At 40.2% G+C, this 19,821-nt stretch overlaps 1 protein-coding gene across 1 annotated transcript; it reads left to right on the top strand.

Moving 5' to 3' along the window:
• Window positions 1-1,506: 1,506 nt before the first annotated feature.
• LOC113022678 (sortilin-like) lies at window positions 1,507-18,278 on the top strand. Its single transcript, XM_026168344.1, has 20 exons — window positions 1,507-1,871; window positions 7,564-7,626; window positions 7,706-7,779; window positions 7,880-7,982; window positions 8,348-8,509; window positions 8,657-8,730; window positions 9,651-9,700; window positions 10,114-10,241; window positions 11,278-11,422; window positions 11,512-11,667; window positions 11,762-11,874; window positions 12,031-12,133; window positions 12,218-12,386; window positions 12,488-12,672; window positions 12,761-12,950; window positions 14,241-14,357; window positions 15,666-15,774; window positions 16,736-16,848; window positions 16,953-17,079; window positions 17,177-18,278. Exons 1-20 carry the CDS (start codon window positions 1,539-1,541, stop codon window positions 17,189-17,191), a joined length of 2,529 nt encoding a protein of 842 aa, XP_026024129.1. The 5' UTR covers window positions 1,507-1,538; the 3' UTR covers window positions 17,192-18,278.
• Window positions 18,279-19,821: the final 1,543 nt, after the last annotated feature.

The following is a 19,821-nucleotide window of genomic DNA, read 5'->3' as shown; positions in this document are numbered from 1 at the left end:
TTTTTACTAATATAAGTGAGGGATTCCATGACTAGGCTGAAAATCTAAAATAAACTGATCAGAGAGAGCAAAAAACCTTCGGAGCAGCCAAATTGGCAATCTGTTTCATGATTTAGAAGAAGGAATCCACTGATCAGTTCAGCAGGAACAGAAGGATTGAAAGACCACAGGAGACAGCTAAAGTGGATAATTATAGAATTATTTCCATTGTTTAAGAAAAATAACTTTACGAGTCAAGGACAGGACAGGCGCATCACTGTCAAGATCTGCAATCATGTTTTTATGATTGGAGAAGGAGTTTACAACAAGATTCAAAATGCTGATTATAAAAACAGGAAGGCTGGAAAAGACTTTTTTCTAGAAAGAGCCTGCACAGTTCTGGAAAAAATTCTTTGGACAGATGACTTTACCAGAATAATGGAAAGAGAAAAGTATGGAGGACAGAAACGGGTCATTATTTGAGGCATACTACATTATCTGACAAACATGGTGGAGGCAGTATTATGGCTTGGGTATGTGTGGCTGCTGATGGAAGCAGCAGGATTCTCAAGTATACAGGCCTATACACTCTGCTTATACTCCAAATGTTGAAAAACTGATTGGACGGTGCTTCACAACTGAATCGAAGAATAATGCGAAAGAAAGGTGGCTGATGTAAAAGCCTGCAGAGCATCTCGACCAGGAAGATACATGATACATGATGTCCATGGTTTCAAGACTTTACACCACAGGTGTCGAACTCCAGGCCTTGAGGGCCAGTGTCCTGCAGGTTTTAGATCTCACCCTGGGTCAACACACTTGAATCAAATGATTAGTTCATTACCAGGCCTGTGGAGAACTTCAAGACATGTTGAGGAGGTCATTTAGACATTTAAATCAGCTGAGTTGGATCAAGGACACATCTAAGACCTGCCGGACACTGGCCCTCGAGGCCTGGAGTTCGACACCTGTGCTTTACACAGTCACTGACTGCAAAAGATTTCATTCAAAACACTGAAAACAATCCTTGTATATTGTAATTATCTTAGTTTGGCTAATTAATTTTAAACCTCAGAAACAGGGTCTAAGTATAAAATGGCTGTAATTCCTCAACTGTTGATGCATTTTTTTTTTTGTCAACTAATACAAAAAAGAAACCAAACAAATTTAAAATATATTTTTTGTATTAAAAAACTTAAGTTTTATTTTGAGGGATCTGTATGTAAGAACCTTCACTACCTGTTTCACAATAAAAAGTGAAACTACCGCTGCTGTGCAAAAAAAAAAAAAGAGCGAGAGGGAGAGAGAAGGAAGCCGTGCTGTAGATTATTTGTTCTACTTTTCTATTTGCTTCTTGGAATCCCAAACAAATTCAGAGAAAATAATTCAACAACACTCAAAAGCGCTAGTAAGTTTTGCGCGGTCCTTCCACCAGGGGGCAGTTCAACCCCAGAAAAGGTGTGACACTCAGTCGAGAAAGATCGACGCCGTCCAATTATATCACAGGTTATTCTGGTCCCGACCAATCCGGTGCCGCGGTGGATGGGCCGCTGTGGAAGATGCTTTGGGTGATGAGGGGGGCATGTGCGGCCAACTGGTGGTGGGACAGTGAAGTTTCTCGCAGGAGTCTCGAGTTGGACACCGCTGGGTTCATAATGATCTCCGCATCTTGCATTTTGGCGCTCGGGCTGTTTTCGTCTGCGCTGGGCAAACATCAGTACGAAGGGGGAAAGTTTTCACATTTGAGGAGGCTGCAGGGGGAATTGGGTGGTGATGAGGAGCGACTTATTCCAGAGAGGAAGGAGCTGCCGAAGCGCAGCGCAGGACTGAATGAACAGACATGTACAGCTTTGCCCGGAGTAGAGTCAGCCCTGCTGAACGACACCAGCACTGTAAGTGACTTCACACCCACAGTGACAGGATTACACGTGAGCTTATTCCTCACATGATGGAGTTGCTCGTAACATTTCCAAACATTTTCCTAACAGATGCACACAAGGAAAGATGTGAATCTTGCATATTAAACTGCTTCTAATTACTGAAGGGGTTTGTAGATTAGTCGATCAACCGATGGAAAGAAATTTTGATAGTCATTCAATCAAATAAAATTAACTCAATACGTTTAACTAACTTAAATGCTCATTAATTAATGTTGAGTATGTGAGTTCAGGGCAGTTTGGGATAAAAAGAAAAAAAAAAGACTAATACGATTATGTCAAAGATTTATTTAATAGAAAAACAAATAAAAATAGAGGACTATTAAATTTTTCTGTTATTAGTAAATCTGATATTGTTTAATCAATTATTATTTGATTTATAAATGTTTTTACAGGGATCTCCAGTTTGTTTGCTTCGAGCACCTGTATAAAACTTTAAGATGTACTTTTTACTGGCACACGGGACAATCAGTCCTTAAAAAGATTCCAAAGACTTACTGAATATCAAAATATTTGATATTGTGTATGATATTTATTTGTAACTAGTCAATAAACAAACAAAGAAAACGTGGAGAAGGTGAAAGTGGTTTAGTTAAGTAATCTGCCAGTTTCAGCCAGTTCTCCTATTTTTCTAGTTCTTTCTGTTGCAACCTTTTTTAATTGATCTGGATTAATGTAGGTCAGCGCTCCACATGTGTGGTGCTTGCTGACTCTGTGTTTTCATGCTCTGATGGACTAATGGTGCTGGGTGAATGGAGAATGTAACAGCATACAGTCATACGCATTTGACTGTGTTCCTCGTGTCTGGAGGGATCTTGGAAGAGCCGGCTGATAGCATACCTTTACTACCTCTTTGGAATCGCCATGAGATAGTGGAATGGTGGTAGGCATGAAGTACAGTTTTTTTCTTCTTTTTTTTATTCTCAGACAAACAACAACTGAGCATCCAACCAGAAGCACAATAACAACAAACTCATAAGAAGTTACAACAAAGCTCCACAGGATCATTTTCATGTTGTGTGTGTGTGTCTTAGTTGTGCATGTATTACTAATGCTGTGGGGGTCTTGAATCTCTTTATACATTGCGGGGACTTATCTTCCTTATGTGGACAAAAACACATCCATAATGTCAGCCACATGTTTTAAAGTTAGGGGTAGATTGTAAACCAGTGTATTGTCCTCTGAAATCATGGATACACCACTTTGGTGTGTGTGAAGGTAATAGGTGGTGTTACATCATTTCACTGAATGAAACACCTGGTCTTCTATCGACCGTGAAAATAATTCAGTGTGTTTTCAGAGAGCAGGCTCCTCCCTTCTCCTCCGGGCCTTTCTCCCTGACAAACATTCCCCACGTTCTTCTGCTAAACTTCATCTGATCTCCACTGTGGGCTGATGTCTGAGTTATCAGAGCTGCATGCTAGATCAGGAGGGGAAAAAGGATTTAGATCTGTATTATGCGCTCCTTATTTTCCAGATGGCTGTGTAAATTATCAGATCAGACACAGCTGACCTCCTTCTCTCTGTGCTCCTTTTTGTGGTTTTTGTAGACCTGGTAGACTACACAGGATGTGTTCTGTCAGCCAGCCCAAGCCTTAACGTATTTTCCCCGTTTGTGCGAGGTTCATTTAGCTGACTCAGGTTAACAAACTAGCTTGTTTTGTTTTTCTTTTCTTTTTCCCCCCCTTCTTCAGACTCTATCCTGTCTCCCGTTCCCTCAGGCCAAAAAGAACAAAACAAACAGGAAAAAAGTGCTCTGTCCTCAGGGTAGCTGGGGTGCAGCCAGCTGCTGGAGCACCAAGGAAAGCAGCAGAGCTGGTGTACCACATGGTGTGTGTCAGAAAGAAATCTGGCCTTGTTGATACACAGGGAACATACAAGAACGACAAAGTATAAATGAAGGAGGCACTGGTAGAACCCATGATCAACTTGCACTACTTCAGTGGAAAAATTAGCCTGCTGCATCTAATAGCATCAATCAAACATGCTGAATATGTATTTAACATAGCAGATATGTATTGATATGAAAACTTTCCTTACAGAGGGTGGTGCAGGCAAAGATGCTTGATTCCCGTGTTTACCATCCTCTCTGCACAGCCTGCAGCACATGTGGCAGAGTCCAGCTGTGTCTTCACATTAATCCGTTATTCAGTGAACTACGTTGTTAATGTAACAATGAAACTGATGCTACTTTATGTATATACTATATACAGTAAGCCCTTATTTAAAGACAGATATGTCAATATCTTATAGTTTTTACTTCCTTTGTTTCTACCAGCAGAAATGTGAAGGTTTAGCTGGATTTGGGCAGTTGATTAGTTTTTCATTATTCAGTTTATTATGGATACATAAATTATCAGAAGATCTAACAGTCTAGTCCACTGCTATCTATTTCATAGATCAGGCTGCCGTATCCATTTAAAGCCCAAATGATGAAATAATTGCCAGAAAATTTTAATTTCTTTTGAAAAAACAAAAGACTCTTTGAAGCTTTTGACAGAAAAAAAAACCCCATTAATTTGACTATATGAACTTCAGTTTGCATTTTATTTGCCACATCCAGCATTTTTTTTTTTTTTTTTTTTTTAATTCTGCAGTTTAGGTTTTTTGGTGAGGAAAACAAAGACTGGTGATGCAGAAGTCTCAAAAACTCAAGTATCAAATATGATATGATAGGTCTTCCATTTTTTTTTTTAGCATGCTAACATTTAGTGTTGGAGCCAACAGATGACAGATTGGCATTGCCATCTGACGAGCCATGCTGCTAGCCTGGAAAGAAAAACATGAAAAAGACCAAACAAAAAGATTTTGATGTGCTGCCCAAGCAGCTAATTATTTGAGAGATTAAAATTTCGCTCATAGACTTAAAATGGGCAATAATCATGATTTTTTTTTAATCACTTTGTAAATGTATTAGTTAAAAATTAATTAGCATTAATTTTTTCTTCTTTTCTGGTATTCCTGGAGAATAAGAATCTAGCAAACAGCTTGGAACTCAAATCGTAGTCGAACAGCAGAGGCTTGCAACGCTGCTTCATGTGTGAGATCAGAGCCTCAGCATTTGACCTCCTTCTGAAGTTTTATGCGTGTAAACATTGCTGAAGCAGAGAGAATAAGGAGCTCATTGTGTTGCCTTTTCTGTGAGAGGACTTTACTGTGCTCCCACCCACAGACTGTGTGTTATTGAGTCTGCTTGTATAGATGTTTGTATGTGTCTATTTGTGATGTACACTCCAGAAGTTTTGTTGTTTATGACTGAACTAAATGCCAGATTCGGGAGGTTAGAGAAGCCTTTACAGAGCAGCTCTGGACCCTTAAATCCAACATGAGACACAGCATGAGGTCATGTCTGGTATGTGAGGCCATGTTCAACTGGTTCAGGCATATCTTCATTTTTACATACATGATGTTAATTCCTACATTTAGATGTCTATCTTGGCCCGTGATAATCTTATAGAGGAGATTATAAATCTGAGGAGTTTTCACTTCCTGGTTAAATACTAGGTAAAAAACAAAAAAAGACAACCTATGATATAAATGCAGTGTTTGATCGTTTAGGTGTGTGTACTGCAGCTGGGCAAGTCAGCTTTAGTCCATATAGAGTTTCAGAGAAACCGATGTGGAAAGTGTCCCACTGGTTTAAATTTAACACAGGTGTGATAGCAACTGGCAGAAACATTTGCAAAGACTTAGTATTAGGACAAGACATGACTTAAATTTCATATTGTTTAGTTTGAAATGATCATAATATTTTACATTTTATGATATGACTCCTCTGCTTACCTTATATTCTCATGCTCTGCTGTGATTGTACAGTCATTTATGTCCTCCTCAGGATGAATTATATTAACTTTGTTGATTTTAGCATTGGTAGTCATCCCGCATTTCAGTTTCTACAATTATGTTGATTTTGAGCAAGATACCAGCACAGCTAATGACATTCCCATCAGCCTCAGCTCTTCTTGTATTTGCATGGTTTGAAAACTCTGCTTGTTATTAGTGGCATTGCTGGCATTTTTAGCATGTTCACAAGCATTTATCTCAAAGCATTACTTTGCTATAAGCTCCTGTAGCCTCTTCAGTAGTTTTTAACATGACTCAGTGCAGTGATAAGTCCAACCTTACTGCTTCCACAGGAATTAAGAGGGTAAGTAGCAGTAGCCAGCTGCTGCTAATCCAATGCCCTTGATTAGATGATCATCAGCAAGTGTGAACACTTCGATAAAAACACAAGTTTTTGCAGCTTATTGGTCTGGAGCATGCAAGGGTGTATTAAAGCAACCCCACAGTCTTCACAAGAGTGGACTTCCAAGTAAATTTAGACTCTCCATGTTATGATCCATGAACTACTCTTTATACCAGAGTATTCTAGAGTGAAACGTGAGGCCATCTGTCCAACAGCTTGGCCGAAACTGGGTCATGCAACAGGACAATTATCCAAGGCACAGGGGCGAATGTACAACCAAATGGCTGAAAAAGAAAAGAATCAAGGTGTTGCAATGGTCCAGTCAAAGTCCTTAAGAGAGCTGTGCATCAGTTCAAACCTCAATAAACTGAAGCAACACTATAACGAAGACTGGGAAGTGGGAGGAGTACTTTTCATAGAGTCCTCTGAAAACTTTGCCTTGGTTGTCTGGGAAAATTTAAGTATGTGTGTGTACTCTATATGTACATATTTATATTCATATCTGCTTATTTAATCCTTATTCGCATTATCTAATAGTATCATAAATTGTGTTAAGGTGATTAAAAAAACTAACGATATACTTAGAATGCTAATACTTGTAGCTGTGTAGTCTCATTAAAACATGTCTAGTGGAGCATATGCTAATAGTTTTGCTTTCTTATATCTCGTAAAAATCTTTAAAGTCTTGACATTTAACCTGTAGGTTCAAGCTAGAGAGTGAGTTTTGGGGAGGACAGCACATATGACTTTTTAAAAAAACTGACCAATAGGATGAAAAGAGGATTGCAAACGGGGTTGTAAAATAGTTATACGATCAAAATAGGAACAGATGGATGCAGGAGGCATACGGCAGGCGTGACCATCTTCTGTGGCTTTATGGACACAGACGCTTTTGGGCTGTACTCACCTTGAAAACATCTTTGTCCCTCCAGCTAAAGAGAGGAGGGGAGTAACCTGCTCCCTCAGACTCCAAACATTGTGGGCTGTGGCTAGAGACCAAACACTTGAGCTTCAGTCGGGATGAATGAAGAGGAATGTTGTTTTTCTGTCAGAGTTGGGAAATAGTAGTTCTGCTCCCTCCGTGCCTCTAATATTATGTCACACCTGTTCCTTTTATTTTGAACTTTGAGTCTTTCGGGGCTTGAGGAATGTATTAGTAAGTGACTGTTAAGGTAAACACCGGAAAAATTGGCTACATTCAGCCTTAATGTCTGTCATGTGTTTGAGAGAGTGTTCTTGCTGCGTTCGAGACATTAGCAAAGTGTGTTGTTCTCTGGCTTCGTCTTTGTGATTTACACAGGAATGTAGGTCACACAGGCAGAGTGCATCCAAATGACCGAGCTGCTTTGGACAGTATGGAAAATTCAAGCTGTCCTCTCCGTTCATGTGTCTAGTTTTTAGTAAACAGCAGTGTTTTCTGTATTTTCACTAAAATGTCTTCTTTTTTTCCCTCCCTTTCAGTTCACGTTCAAGGTGCAGACATTGGGTTCACTGTCTTTAGCCTGGGTGGGCAATGGATCAGGGGTGAGTTCATGTGTATGACAATATATAACTCCAAGATGATGCTTGATTTCTGTGTAACTCCATTCATCTCTCACCCCAGGTGCTGCTGGTGTTGACAACCTTTCAGGTGCCTTTGTTCATGATCCGCTTCGGCCAGTCTAACCTTTACAGGAGGTGAGAAGTGCCTCGCTGCTGGTTTGGTTTAGTGGCTTTATTAAACTTTTACTAATTACAGTGGTCTGAGGGTCTAACTGCAACCTTGTCTGTGTGTCAGTGAAGACTATGGGAAGACGTTCAAAGACGTGACTCATCTGATTAACCACACCTTCATCCAGACAGAGTTCGGCATCGCTATCAGTCCAGACCACTCAGGGAAGGTGAGTGATTCTTTAAAAGAGTCAGTACATGCAGTGCAATACGATGAAGTATCCTCAAAGGTTTTTGCAGTTGTGGATCATTTCTCATCTACTTGTGTTTTCAGTAAAACAGCACAATTTCCTCAGTTCTTCTGTTGTTTACATCTAAAGAAAACAGTAAATAAATGTCAGTTGTAATCCTCTGATTCACAGGTGGCATCTCCAAAATGTTTATTTGATCTGATAATCCACTGACATAAAATGAAGAAAAGCAACGAATCCCCACCTGAATAATGTTCAGTGCTTTGGTTTGATTTAAATGTGTTTTCTCTCTCATCAGCTACGTGACCGATTGATTTAACTCTGGCTCTTTTGTTTGGCATCAGGTGATCCTGAGCGGTGATGTGTCCGACGTCGGGGGTTTTCGGCTGTTTCGCTCGCAGGACTTTGGACTGACCTTTGTTTCCACCGACCTGCCATTTGAGCCCCTCATTCAGATCCTGTACAACCCCGGGGACTGCAACAAACTTCTGACACTCAGTATCATGGTATATAGTCAGGGATTTGGAGTTTCAATAAAAGAAAAGCTCTCTTCTCCTGAAGTGAACCATTTCCTAATTTCTCAATTAGGAATGGGTAAATACTAAAAATAAACATGTACTCCCTTTTTACTGACAAAGCTTTTTTCTTTTAAGATGGACCTGTGGTTGTCTGAGGACTTTGGTGCCACCTGGAGGAAGATCCACGACAGTGTGTGTTTGGTCAGATGGTAAGAACTGACCTCCCCATCAGATTGATGTTAAAGTATAATTAAGGACAGGGGAGACAATCAGGACAGGTGAGGGGTGTGAACCTTACCTTTGGCCTTTTTTTTTCTTAGAGACTTTCCCTCAACTTTAATGAAAGTGACATATAAACATAAAGCAGTGCGCGCTTCCTTTAGACAGGATTCCTGCTCTCTGTTTCTGAGCCAAGAGTGAATTTCGGGCCCAGGTTAAAGGCCACTGGTGCTTACACATAAAATAAATGTTTCTCATAAAACACAAGTTTCCATCACTGACAGGCACATTTGTCCGTGTGGGTTTACAAACAGTCAACATGTACGTCTTTGCTTTTGGTAAAAATAGGAGTGTGTGTGTTCTTTGTCCATTGTTGTTTTTCCAGCTGCTTTCCTCACCACAGTCTGTATCCCCCATCCTGACTCTGGTTTTATTTGAACACCAGAGTTCACATGAGGTTGCGGTGTCAGCCTGCGGTTGTTAGCGCTGCATTGTGGGAAGATTGTGATAGCTCTGTGCGACCACAGCTGTCATTTAGGCCTCAACCTAAATTGACTGCAGAGCCAGGGAGCTGAGGTTGCTGTCAGACTGAATCATGAGTCAGCAGTGGCATTCTTATTCAGCCCGCAGTCCTTGAACCAGAATCTGTGCAGTGTGAAAACCTTCATCTTGTTTGGCAGCGAACAAAACCCGACAGAACTTGTGGGGGGTGTCTGTGTGTGTGTGGGGGGGGTAACCAAGGTAACCAGGGTTGATGTCTGCCTTGCTCACAACCATAATCTGCAATTTATATAAGTTCCAAAAGTGGATCTACATTTGATTTACAGATGTTAAACAATGTTAGCGCAATTAGATCTTTCCCTCCGCCGTCTGATTCTACCCGATTATGGTTTGTTTTTCTCACACACAGGGGTCCAAAGAATAGCATCTACTTTACCACAAACAACAACGGATCATGCAGTAAGTGAAGATAACACCATCCCTCCACAGAAGCCCTTTCAGACATGCACTCCTTTTATGAATCCACACCACCTGAATGTGTCGTATCCGAACGCGGACCCAGGTTTATCGTTCCTTAAAAGTTGTGCCTTGTTGTTGACAGTCATGAGTTACTTTCAACTTGGCAGTCTAAACCAAATGGATTCTTACACACGAATAGATCCACACAGTATAAAAAGTTTCTTGTATTTCAGTATTTATTTCATGATTTATTTCCAATCAAGAAATTCCATCTATGTGCAACTCAATCCATTCCTTTAACAGACTTATTAAAGCAGCAGAGATATGTATCCCCACTTTATGTGGGTAAAGCGCTATATTAACACGTTCAATGATAACTAACTTCACTAACTTCACCTTTTTTTTTCTGTCAGATGACAAAGGCATGTTACATCTACGAAAGACATTCGACTACGGTAAAAGTTTCCACACCATTGCAACGAGAGTTTACTCATTTGTACTTGGAGGAAGATTTGTTTTCGCCTCCATCATGACTGGCACGGTACGTCTGTGTGTGTGCGCGCACCTTTGTACCTTTATTCTTTAAGAGCTGAGTGTGTTTGTTTTGTGAACAGACATTGCATTTTTGCAGTCTGTGTATTTAGTGGCATTGGGTGTAGTTGTTTATTTGTACACCCATTTTCTTCTTCTTCTTCTTCTTCTTCTTCTTCTTTCTATGCTTTCTTTACTCAGTTTGCAAAACAAAAATACATCTTCTCACTTAAAGCGTTCAAATAGTTTGTGACATCTGGCATTAATGTTCAGTCTGTATCTGGATATCCTATCTGGGTAACTAAACACAGATACAGGAAATCTTTCATACCTCATGCAATAACTATTTGTTATACAATACATCTGTCTGGCAAAGAGTCATCTGCTCTTTAATTTTATAGCATAGCATAGCATCTTTATTTATAATGCACTTTACATTATGACTTTATTGTCTTTTAAAACGATCTTTTTCCTGCATGGATATTAAAATATTTGATTTTACTTGCTATATATTATTATTAGTTGTCTTATAAATATTATTTATAGCTTGTCTCTACTCAAAATCGCATGCTTGTAGTGTAAATGCTTGGATTGTGACTGGAATGCAGTTTGTTTAGTGTGACTGTATCTGGAGTTGGCCTGGCCCACATTCTTAAGATGATGATCTGCTCACACAAAGTTGAAAGGCCGTCTACATCTTCCTCCTGGCTTAGCTTTCAAGATAAAAGCACAGTTTTATAAACGTATTTCCAACGATGCTTTGCTTGACTGGGAATACAGTATAAGCCATGCATGCAGAGGAATTTACTCACACTCCTTGAACTCACATATTTCATGTAGAATTTAATGTTTTAATGTCTGGTGTAAAGGCAAATAAAAGAGACAGACTGGGTGTCTTTAATAATACGGGGTGTAGGCGATGAGCATATACTGTATAACCAACAGTGTCATACAGGTGCCTGGATTTTGGTGTAATGATTCCCACTAAAAGTAGCATAAATACACCTTCTGTGCAGTAATTGTGTCTGTGAATGTGTGTGTGACAGAGTACAGAGCGTATGATCCACGTCTCAGTAGATGGCGGCGAGACGTGGAACATGGCTCAGCTTCCTACAGTCACCCACGAGCAGTTTTATTCCATCCTGGCAGCCAATCAGGACGTGATCTTCATGCACGTGGATGACCCCGGTGGTAAGAACTGGTGCTGATGATGATTTCTCTTCTGCTATCAGTTAACATATCCAAGTGTATAATCCAGACGTGTGTTCTGTGCGGGGCAGACTCTGGTGTTGGAACCATCTATGTGTCAGATGACAGAGGAACTGTGTTCTCCAAGTCTCTGGAGCGCCACCTCTACACAACCACAGGAAGTGACACTGACTTCACTGTCATCCATTCACTCAGGGGCGTCTACATGACCAGTGTGCTCGCAGACGGTCAGTTAACACACTAGTTAAATGTAGAAAATGTGAAAATTATCTTCTGCTAGGAATTTAAGTGAATTTTGAATCCATCATGTTTGTTTTGCAGATGGCACAGTGGAGACTGTAATCACCTATGACCAAGGAGCAAAGTGGCAGAGGCTGCGCAGACCAGAGAACAGCCACTGTAACACTGACACCTCTACCAACAGACCTAACAGAGTGAGACACACAGACACAAGTATTGGAGTATATTTTTATTAGGATGTGGTCGCATGTGACCTCTTGTAATGCCCCAAAATGAACTCTTTCAAACGGATTTAATTTCTCAGTACGAGCCAGTGTGTAAACATTGTTTTCATCACTGTGTCTTTACAGTGCAGGCTACACATCCACGCCTCCTACAGCACCACCATGAAGATGAACGTCCCCATGCTTCCTCTCTCACAGCCCAGTGCAGTGGGCCTCATTCTGGCCCACGGTAAGACACACCAAGCCACCAAATTCTTTCAGTGCAATCAGTTTTACTGAATGTTTCTTGATAGTCTCCCTCCCTTTTCTCCAGGCAGTGTTGAAGATGCAGATTCAGTTCTTTTCCCTGATGTGTATGTGTCTGATGATGGGGGCTACTCATGGATGTTGGCCCTCAAGGGACCCCATCATTATGCTATACTGGACTCAGGAGGCCTGCTGGTGGCTGTGGAGCACACTAACTTACCTGTCAGCCAGATAAAGTGCGAACAACTGTTAAACACTGTCTAGCATTTTGTGACATATATGTAAGTGTTTGTGTGCGTCACTTTTGCAGCTAATGTTTTTTTTAACCACCCGTCAGGTTTTCCACAGATGAAGGACAGTGCTGGCATACATATAACTTCACCAATGACCCACTTCACTTCAGTGGCATGGACAGTGAGCCTGGCTCTCGCTCCATGAACGTCAGCCTGTGGGGCTACAGGAAGGACTTCAGTAAATGGGTGGTGATCACTATAGACTTCAGGAAGCTCCTCACCAGAGACTGTGAGTAAGGCACAGAGGATGGCGATGTTTGTGCAGCATTACAGCAAGTGTGTTTTCACTATGATAATGTGCGTGTTTGCTTTTGCAGGCACAGAAGGAGACTACGTGCAGTGGCTGGCTCACTCTTCAGACACCACTGGTTCTAATGATGGCTGTTTGCTGGGCTATAAAGAGACCTTCTTACGCCTGAGGAAAGGCTCTGTTTGCTGGAACGGGAGGGACTATGCAGTCACCAAGAGGCTGTCCCCCTGTCCATGTACACTGGATGATTATCACTGGTATCTCCTTGTTCACTTCATCTCCTTTTGTGCAAGTGATTGGTGTAATAGATGAACTTGTGACTTTATTATGGTATTCTTGAAACTGGATTTTGATTTTTACATAAGAAGATTGTGGGGTATACATTATATTTGTAGAAATGCTCTTTATGCATGACTTTTTCCTTCAACACATTATTTATTCTGCTATTCAGTCTCTCTACTAGTTCAAAATACACTATGTGGACAAAAGTATTGGAACACGTACACATCAAACCCACAGGAACCTTTATGACATCCATTTCTAATTCCAAAGGCATTAATATGAAGTTGGACTATAGCTATAACAGCTTCCACTCTTCTGGGAAGGCTTTCTACAGCATTTTTGGAATGTGTGTGGGAATTTTTGCCCATTCATCCAGAATGGCATTTATAAGCTCAGATGTTGGTAAAGAGGACCTGGCTTTTAATCTCTTTTCTAGTTCAACCCAAAGGTGGTGTTCAATGGGTTTGAGGTCAGGGCTCTGTCTGGACCAGTCAAATTCTTCCACACCAAACTCATCCAGCCATGTCTTTATGAACCTTGCTTTGTGCACAGGCGCGCAGTCATTCTGGAAAGAAGGGGGTTTTCCATAACTGTTCCCACAAAGCTGTAAGGAGAGAATTTTCAAAAATATCTTGGTAAGCTGAAGCATTTAGATTTATCTTCACTGAACATGTTTCTACTGATCCAGAGTCCAGTGACAACGTGCTCCATCCAATGCTTTGGATTGCTCCTGGGGATGTAAAGCTTGCATGTAGCTGCTGATCAGCTGCCATGAAGCTCCCAGCGCACAGCTTTTGTGCTGATGTTAATGACAGAAGAGGTTTGGACCTGTGCAGTTATTTAGTCAGTAGAATACTGGTGACTTTTACACCTCAACATCCAGTCTGTAACTGTACCTGTGACTTGCTGTGGTTCCTAATTGCTTCCACTTTGCAATAATATCACTTACATGTGATCGTGGAATGTCTAGAAGGGAAGAAATTTTATGAACTGACTATTACAGTACCACTCTCAAATACAGTGAGATCACTCTTCCACAAATGTGTAAATGTAGACTGCATGGCTAGGTGTTTGCTTTTCTACACCAGTGGGACTGAATAAAATACTGGAATACAGTGATAAACAAGTGTGGCCCAATATTTTTGTCCATATAGTCTAAATTTGATCTATCTTATCTTATTTGCATATTTGACAGTTCAATGAATCTTCAGCTTTTTGCATTCAACAGTGCATTAGTGTAGAAATGACACAGCTTTGTGTTGCAGTGATTTTGGGTATTACCGACCAGAGAACAGCTCAGAGTGTGTGGAGCAGGAAGAGTTGAAGGACCGTCCTTTGGAGTTCTGTTTAAATGGGACCACTGAACAGCTGCAGACCAGTGGGTGAGGACATTTGACATTTTTACCCCCCCCCCCCCCCAAAAAAACCAAAACCTCTTACTAACCAAGATACATTATGCATTATAATTATAATACACATTTTGCATATTACACATACTATCCCTGTGCCTGAGATGCACAAACCATTTTTACACATCCACAACACCCCTGAACTCTTCTTGGACTCACCTGGCATGTGTGAAATGCAACGTCCAAGGCAATCAGATCATTTTTGGGGGGGTTCGGCTATGTACTGATATTTTTGTTTTTGTGGTACAGCTTGTGATCTTTGCTCAATCCAGCATGAAAGTTAAAAGAAAATAGCATTTTCTTCATTTCTGTGATTATGAATTTAACGTTAAAAAGTATTGTGTTTTATTTTAGCAATGGGGAGGAATATAATTATATACCATATTTACTAATCAAAAACACACACTCTCGATTATATACTCCCTTTGTTCTGCTTGTCTGTCTGTCTGTGAGCAGTCTAGCATCCACTTTTCAAGATATCATGTTTTTTGTGAGCCTAGATAGAAATAAGAGCTTGAGCTTATTTAATTTAAATAATTTAACATTTAAAATTAAAATAAAAGTCAAAGCTTAACTGGTGAGAAAAATGTCAGGAAACCATATCAAGTGATATATCAGATGAAAAGGCATGGAGAGAGCTGTACAACACACTTGTTGTAATAAAAACATCATAAAACATCAGTTTTTAGAATAGCCAACTGTCTCTGATTTCAGTCTGCTAGAAAAATGGCATGAAAGTGGGTCAATGGGCCTGCAAATCTTAGATGGAGAAGCAGAAAATATTCTAAAAATTTGATGATTTGAGTTGTTGAAAACACATATTTAACTAAATTATTTTCTGAGTTATTAGTTGTGTTCTTTTAGACAGGACAATCTATCTATCTAATATCTTAAAGCAGCATGAAAACTGAATGAAAACGCAATTTTCTTCATTTCTGTGTTCAGATATCGTCACTAGGTGTCATTTGCACTTTGAAGTTTTTTTATTAATGTGTCAGAAAGGACAGCTGGGAAAAAAAATCCAGACCTCGTTCTTCCAGAATTGTAACAAAGTTCTTGTGCAAAAGCAGGTCCATTTACAAACAGACACTTCAGGAACTGTTGGTGTCCATGCTTCAAGACAGGATTTTCTAAATGGCCATTCTTTTTCCCACTTTTTTTGTGTTTGTTAATCTCCCTCCACTGTTGTCAGGAATAATATTTTGAGTTGTTCTGCTGTAACTGATGTCCTTTTCTTTGAATTTTGTCTCGCCTTACATATATCTGTCCCTCCTTTTCAAGCTACCGGAAGATTCCCAGCAGCCAGTGCGAGGGAGGTTTCCAACCAGTTAGGAAAGAGACGGACTTGAGGAAGATGTGCACCAGCAACGCTCTTATTCCTTATTCCCTAGTGAGTTCTGCTTATTCTGAAATGCAGGCTGTGCACGTTAGTATATAGACTTATTGGGACAAAATGAAAGTTAAGGAAGGGTCTGATCTTCAGCATGGTCAGCACTGGAGGTGTGAAATGGCTAATCACGTAGCAGCTTGAGTCGAGCTTTTGATCAAATGTAGTAAAAATGTGAAAATTTTAACATCTGTTAACAGAAAGTGTAAATTGATGTTTCTCTTCACTATTGAAACACACATATTTAGAGTTTAGAGGTAAATGGAGATACAGACTGATGAAGAGCAGAACATTTTTTGATGAGACGTAACAGCCATAAACTTTACCACTTCCCCCAAAAGTCTGTCTAATCTTTTATTAGTACATGTAAGCGTTCTAAAGTGATTCCTCTGCCAGTTTGACCTACAAGAGTCACTTTTTCATGCTTTCTTTTGGTGACTCTTATCGAATGAATGGCATTAAACCGCAGGCTTGTTAACTAACTGAAAAGGAAAGAAGGGGAAAAACAGCACAGGGGAAAAAAAGTTAAGTCTTGTGGTGTCACAGAATCATTTTTTGCAAACAGCATGATGGCATTGTAAAATGACTTACTCAGTGATTTCAGACTCCAGTGTTGTTGTCATTTCCAAAGCAAGATGTCGTCAAGCCAGTGTAACAGAAAATGAGGCGGTGCAGTGGGCAAAATCATTTGTGTTTGCTTTTTGAATGAATTTAAGGAGCATTATTGCTCATCATTGTTCTACAGATCTAATTGAGTTTCATGCTTTGTGAATGTTTTAAATCTATAAAACGGATGTGTGTATTTTCCTTTTTTGTTTTGATCCTTTACCTTTTCCTTACTAAAAAGTTTGTTTTTGTTTACTTTTTAAAAGACACTTCGGAAGCCCAAATAACGTATAAACTGTAGGCCGAGGAACCTAGTGCACTGCGTTGCATATTTAAACTTTTCCCGTCTCTTGAACAGATTGAAAACAGTTCAACGAATACTGCTCTCATAGTGATGGTCGTCATAGCGATCCTCCTGACAAGCGCTGTCGCAGGTGTTTGGCTGGTTAAGAAATATGTCTGTGGAGGACGGTGGGTTACTTTCTTTTCTTTTTTCACCCTTTGCAGCCGCAGTAATAAATGATGCACTCACATCTCTTCGGTTTCTTCCTAATATGGACTTTTGTCCTCATCAGGTTCCTCGTGCACCGTTACTCTGTTATGAGGGAACATGCTGAAGCTAACAAAATAGAAGGAGTGGATGATGTGGACCCCCACTACATGGAGACAGGAAAAGCACAGTACAATGAGGACTCGGATCAGGTAGATGTTGTGTAAAGGGCCCCTTATATTTATTAGTTTTACCTAAAACGCTGTGATTATCTAAAAACACTGTTATACTGTTTCTGTCTCCCCATAGGACCTTTTAGAATAAGATTTCTTCCCACTCAAAGGCTCTTCAGACTAAATCTAAAGCAGTCTTTCATGATGCCTGGGCATTCCTGTTGCTCCCACATGCTGATTAACATCTGCTTCTCACTTCTCGCTATCCCCTGGAGGCCGGAGGACTCAGCAGCAGCGGGGCGACTTCCTATATTGCTTCCTTGTACCGGCTGAGACTCCCAGCAAATAGGCGCACTGGTGATTTTGGGAGGGGACAGAAGAAAGCCTCTGGGATCCCCGGAGAGCTTTTGTTCTCTCTGTCACAGAAAATTCTGTAAAGACCTTTGAGCGTGAAAATGTGCTCCATTGTGCTCTGTATGTTTCCTTTCATGATGACCTGAGAAGAGACCGCGTTGCACTGCACAAGCACCATGCAGCTGCTACAGCTTGGACATGTGGGTGCACAGAATGTTTTATTAAGAGCTGGGAAACATGGGAGAAACAGGACACAGAAAATAATCAGTATTTTAGCTCAGAGTTTTCATCTGCTGTCAGTTAAGTAGTTTTTGTACTCTGTACATTTAAAACTTTAGGATCCTGTCCTTGTGTTCATGGTGGGCCACTTTATATGTTTCGCTAATCGCTAAAATGAAGCAATAACATAATTTTTTGTTCCTCATTTTGTCACAGGTTTTGGGAAATTGGGGTTTTGTATTTGATACTAACTCCTGTGAACAGTGGTACCTATTTTTAATAGTCTTTTTCTTTCAACCATACTGTCTGGATCTTTGAAGGTAAAAACTGGCCAGAATCACTTAATGCACTAGAAATTGTAAGACTCAAATTGGTGATTGGAATTGGCTTTTTTTAAGGAGAACCTTTCATCTTTTGTTAGGTACCAGATAATGTGTCAAAGTTAATGTAGTTCTTGCTTTTAAAACATGTTCTCCTAGTTCAGTGTGCAAATAATGGATATTAAAAACCAGAAGCTGCTGTGCTACTGGGATTTTCCTGCACAACCATTCCTTCACAGAGAATGGTCTGAAAAAGAGAAAATATGCAGTTAGTAAGTTTTCTTGGTGGAGATTTCTTGTTGATGTCAGAGGAGCTTTGAGCTGACAGGATTCCAACAGTAACTCAAATAACCATTCGTTACAACCAAGGTATGCGGAAGAGCATCTCTGAATGTACCACCCACTACACAGCAGATGGGCTACAGCAGCGGAAGACCAGACTGCTGTCAGCTAAGAACAGGAAGTGGAGGGTATATCTGCATAGGATCACAGGTATTAGACAACAGCAGATTGTTGCAGACCAGGCATCAACAATCTGCTGTTGCCTGGACTGATGAGTCTCAGTTTCTGTTGTGACAATCAGATAGGGTCAGAAACAACGGGAAACCACAGATCCATCCTGCCTTTTATCATCAGTTTGGGATGGTGGTGGTGTAATGGTGTGGTGGATATTTTTCTTGGCACACTTGTAGACCACACCACAGTGCATTCTTCCCATGGCTGCTTCCAGCTCGATAACGTCATGTTACAAAGCTCAAATCTTCCCAAACTGGTTTCTTGAACACGAGAAAGAGTCCACTGTACTCAAATGGCCTCCACAGACACTAGATTACAATACAGCACCTCTTACACAATTTAAACAATCTATTACGTATATAAACTGTAGTAAACAAGAGTAAACGATTTTAGTCCTTCATTTTTAGTGCCTAGTGAAACCCAGCCCAACACAGTCATTATTTTTCACTCTCCTGCGAGTGTGGTGAAAATGAAAGATTTGAATTATTGCCAAAGCACTTTTAATGGATATTTTTCAAACGTTAGGCCAGCATTATAAAAACTTATGCTCATCCAAACCCTTTACTTGAACTTCTATGATATTTTTGTTTAACAGGATGCGCCAGTACATTGCTGTTTGTTTGTTTGTTTGTTTGTTTGTTTGTTTGTATTTCACTGACATTTCAGCCAGGCATAATCAGCAAATAAATAACGATAGTGGTTTTAAAAAGAAGTGCAAACATTTCTATAATCATCTGATATCAGCGCAACACAAAACATAACCTCACTTTTTGTTCACAATAACAGTGTATTAAGATTAATGGTGCCTGGTGACCGTAAGGAGCGCTTGCTTTATAAAATTAACTACACCTGTGTCCCAGTACGCATGTCTGTGTAATATCAAGTGTTTTAGCTGGTATGTTGGCTGGCTGCCTTTTTTATTATCTGCGATGGAAGAAGTATAACATTTGACACACATGTAGGGCTTATGGCTAATGCTTGTATTCTCCAGCAGATGCAATACCACCCCAGCAAATAAGCTATTGCAATAAGCTGGCCTAATACTGAGGCATAACTCAAGGATCGTTTGGTGGACTTTGTCAGATATGAAAGCAGGTTTTTAATGCTTGATCCTTCTTGATTTACTTAACTGTCAGTAAGAACAAGCCCAGCTGTCTCCTGTATTTAATGATTTATTATTGCACTACGTCTACAGATGTGTGATGTTGCGTGTGTTCTAGTCCTTGTGTGTTTTGTAAAATATCAGGGGCCAAGATGGGTGACATTCTTTCCATCTCGTTTTCTCCGCTGTCTGTTTGCTGGGATGAGTAACTCTGGATTCAATATTCTGTCGAGCAGATGTTTTTATAACAATGTTTGCATTTATAGACTG

The sequence above is a fragment of the Astatotilapia calliptera genome, chromosome 5, assembly GCF_900246225.1.
Source record: "Astatotilapia calliptera chromosome 5, fAstCal1.2, whole genome shotgun sequence".
NCBI classification, from domain to species: Eukaryota; Metazoa; Chordata; class Actinopteri; order Cichliformes; family Cichlidae; genus Astatotilapia; species Astatotilapia calliptera.
This window is presented reverse-complemented; position numbering and strand designations above follow the sequence as displayed.

Bases quoted from the DNA above. Each gene is read 5' to 3' on its own strand.
- LOC113022678 (XM_026168344.1), top strand. From the start codon at position 1,539: ATGCTTTGGGTGATGAGGGGGGCATGTGCGGCCAACTGGTGGTGGGAC. The intron at 12,387-12,487 runs GTGCGAACAACT...ACCACCCGTCAG, and splicing joins TTACCTGTCAGCCAGATAAA to GTTTTCCACAGATGAAGGAC. The intron at 12,673-12,760 runs GTGAGTAAGGCA...TTGCTTTTGCAG, and splicing joins GAAGCTCCTCACCAGAGACT to GCACAGAAGGAGACTACGTG.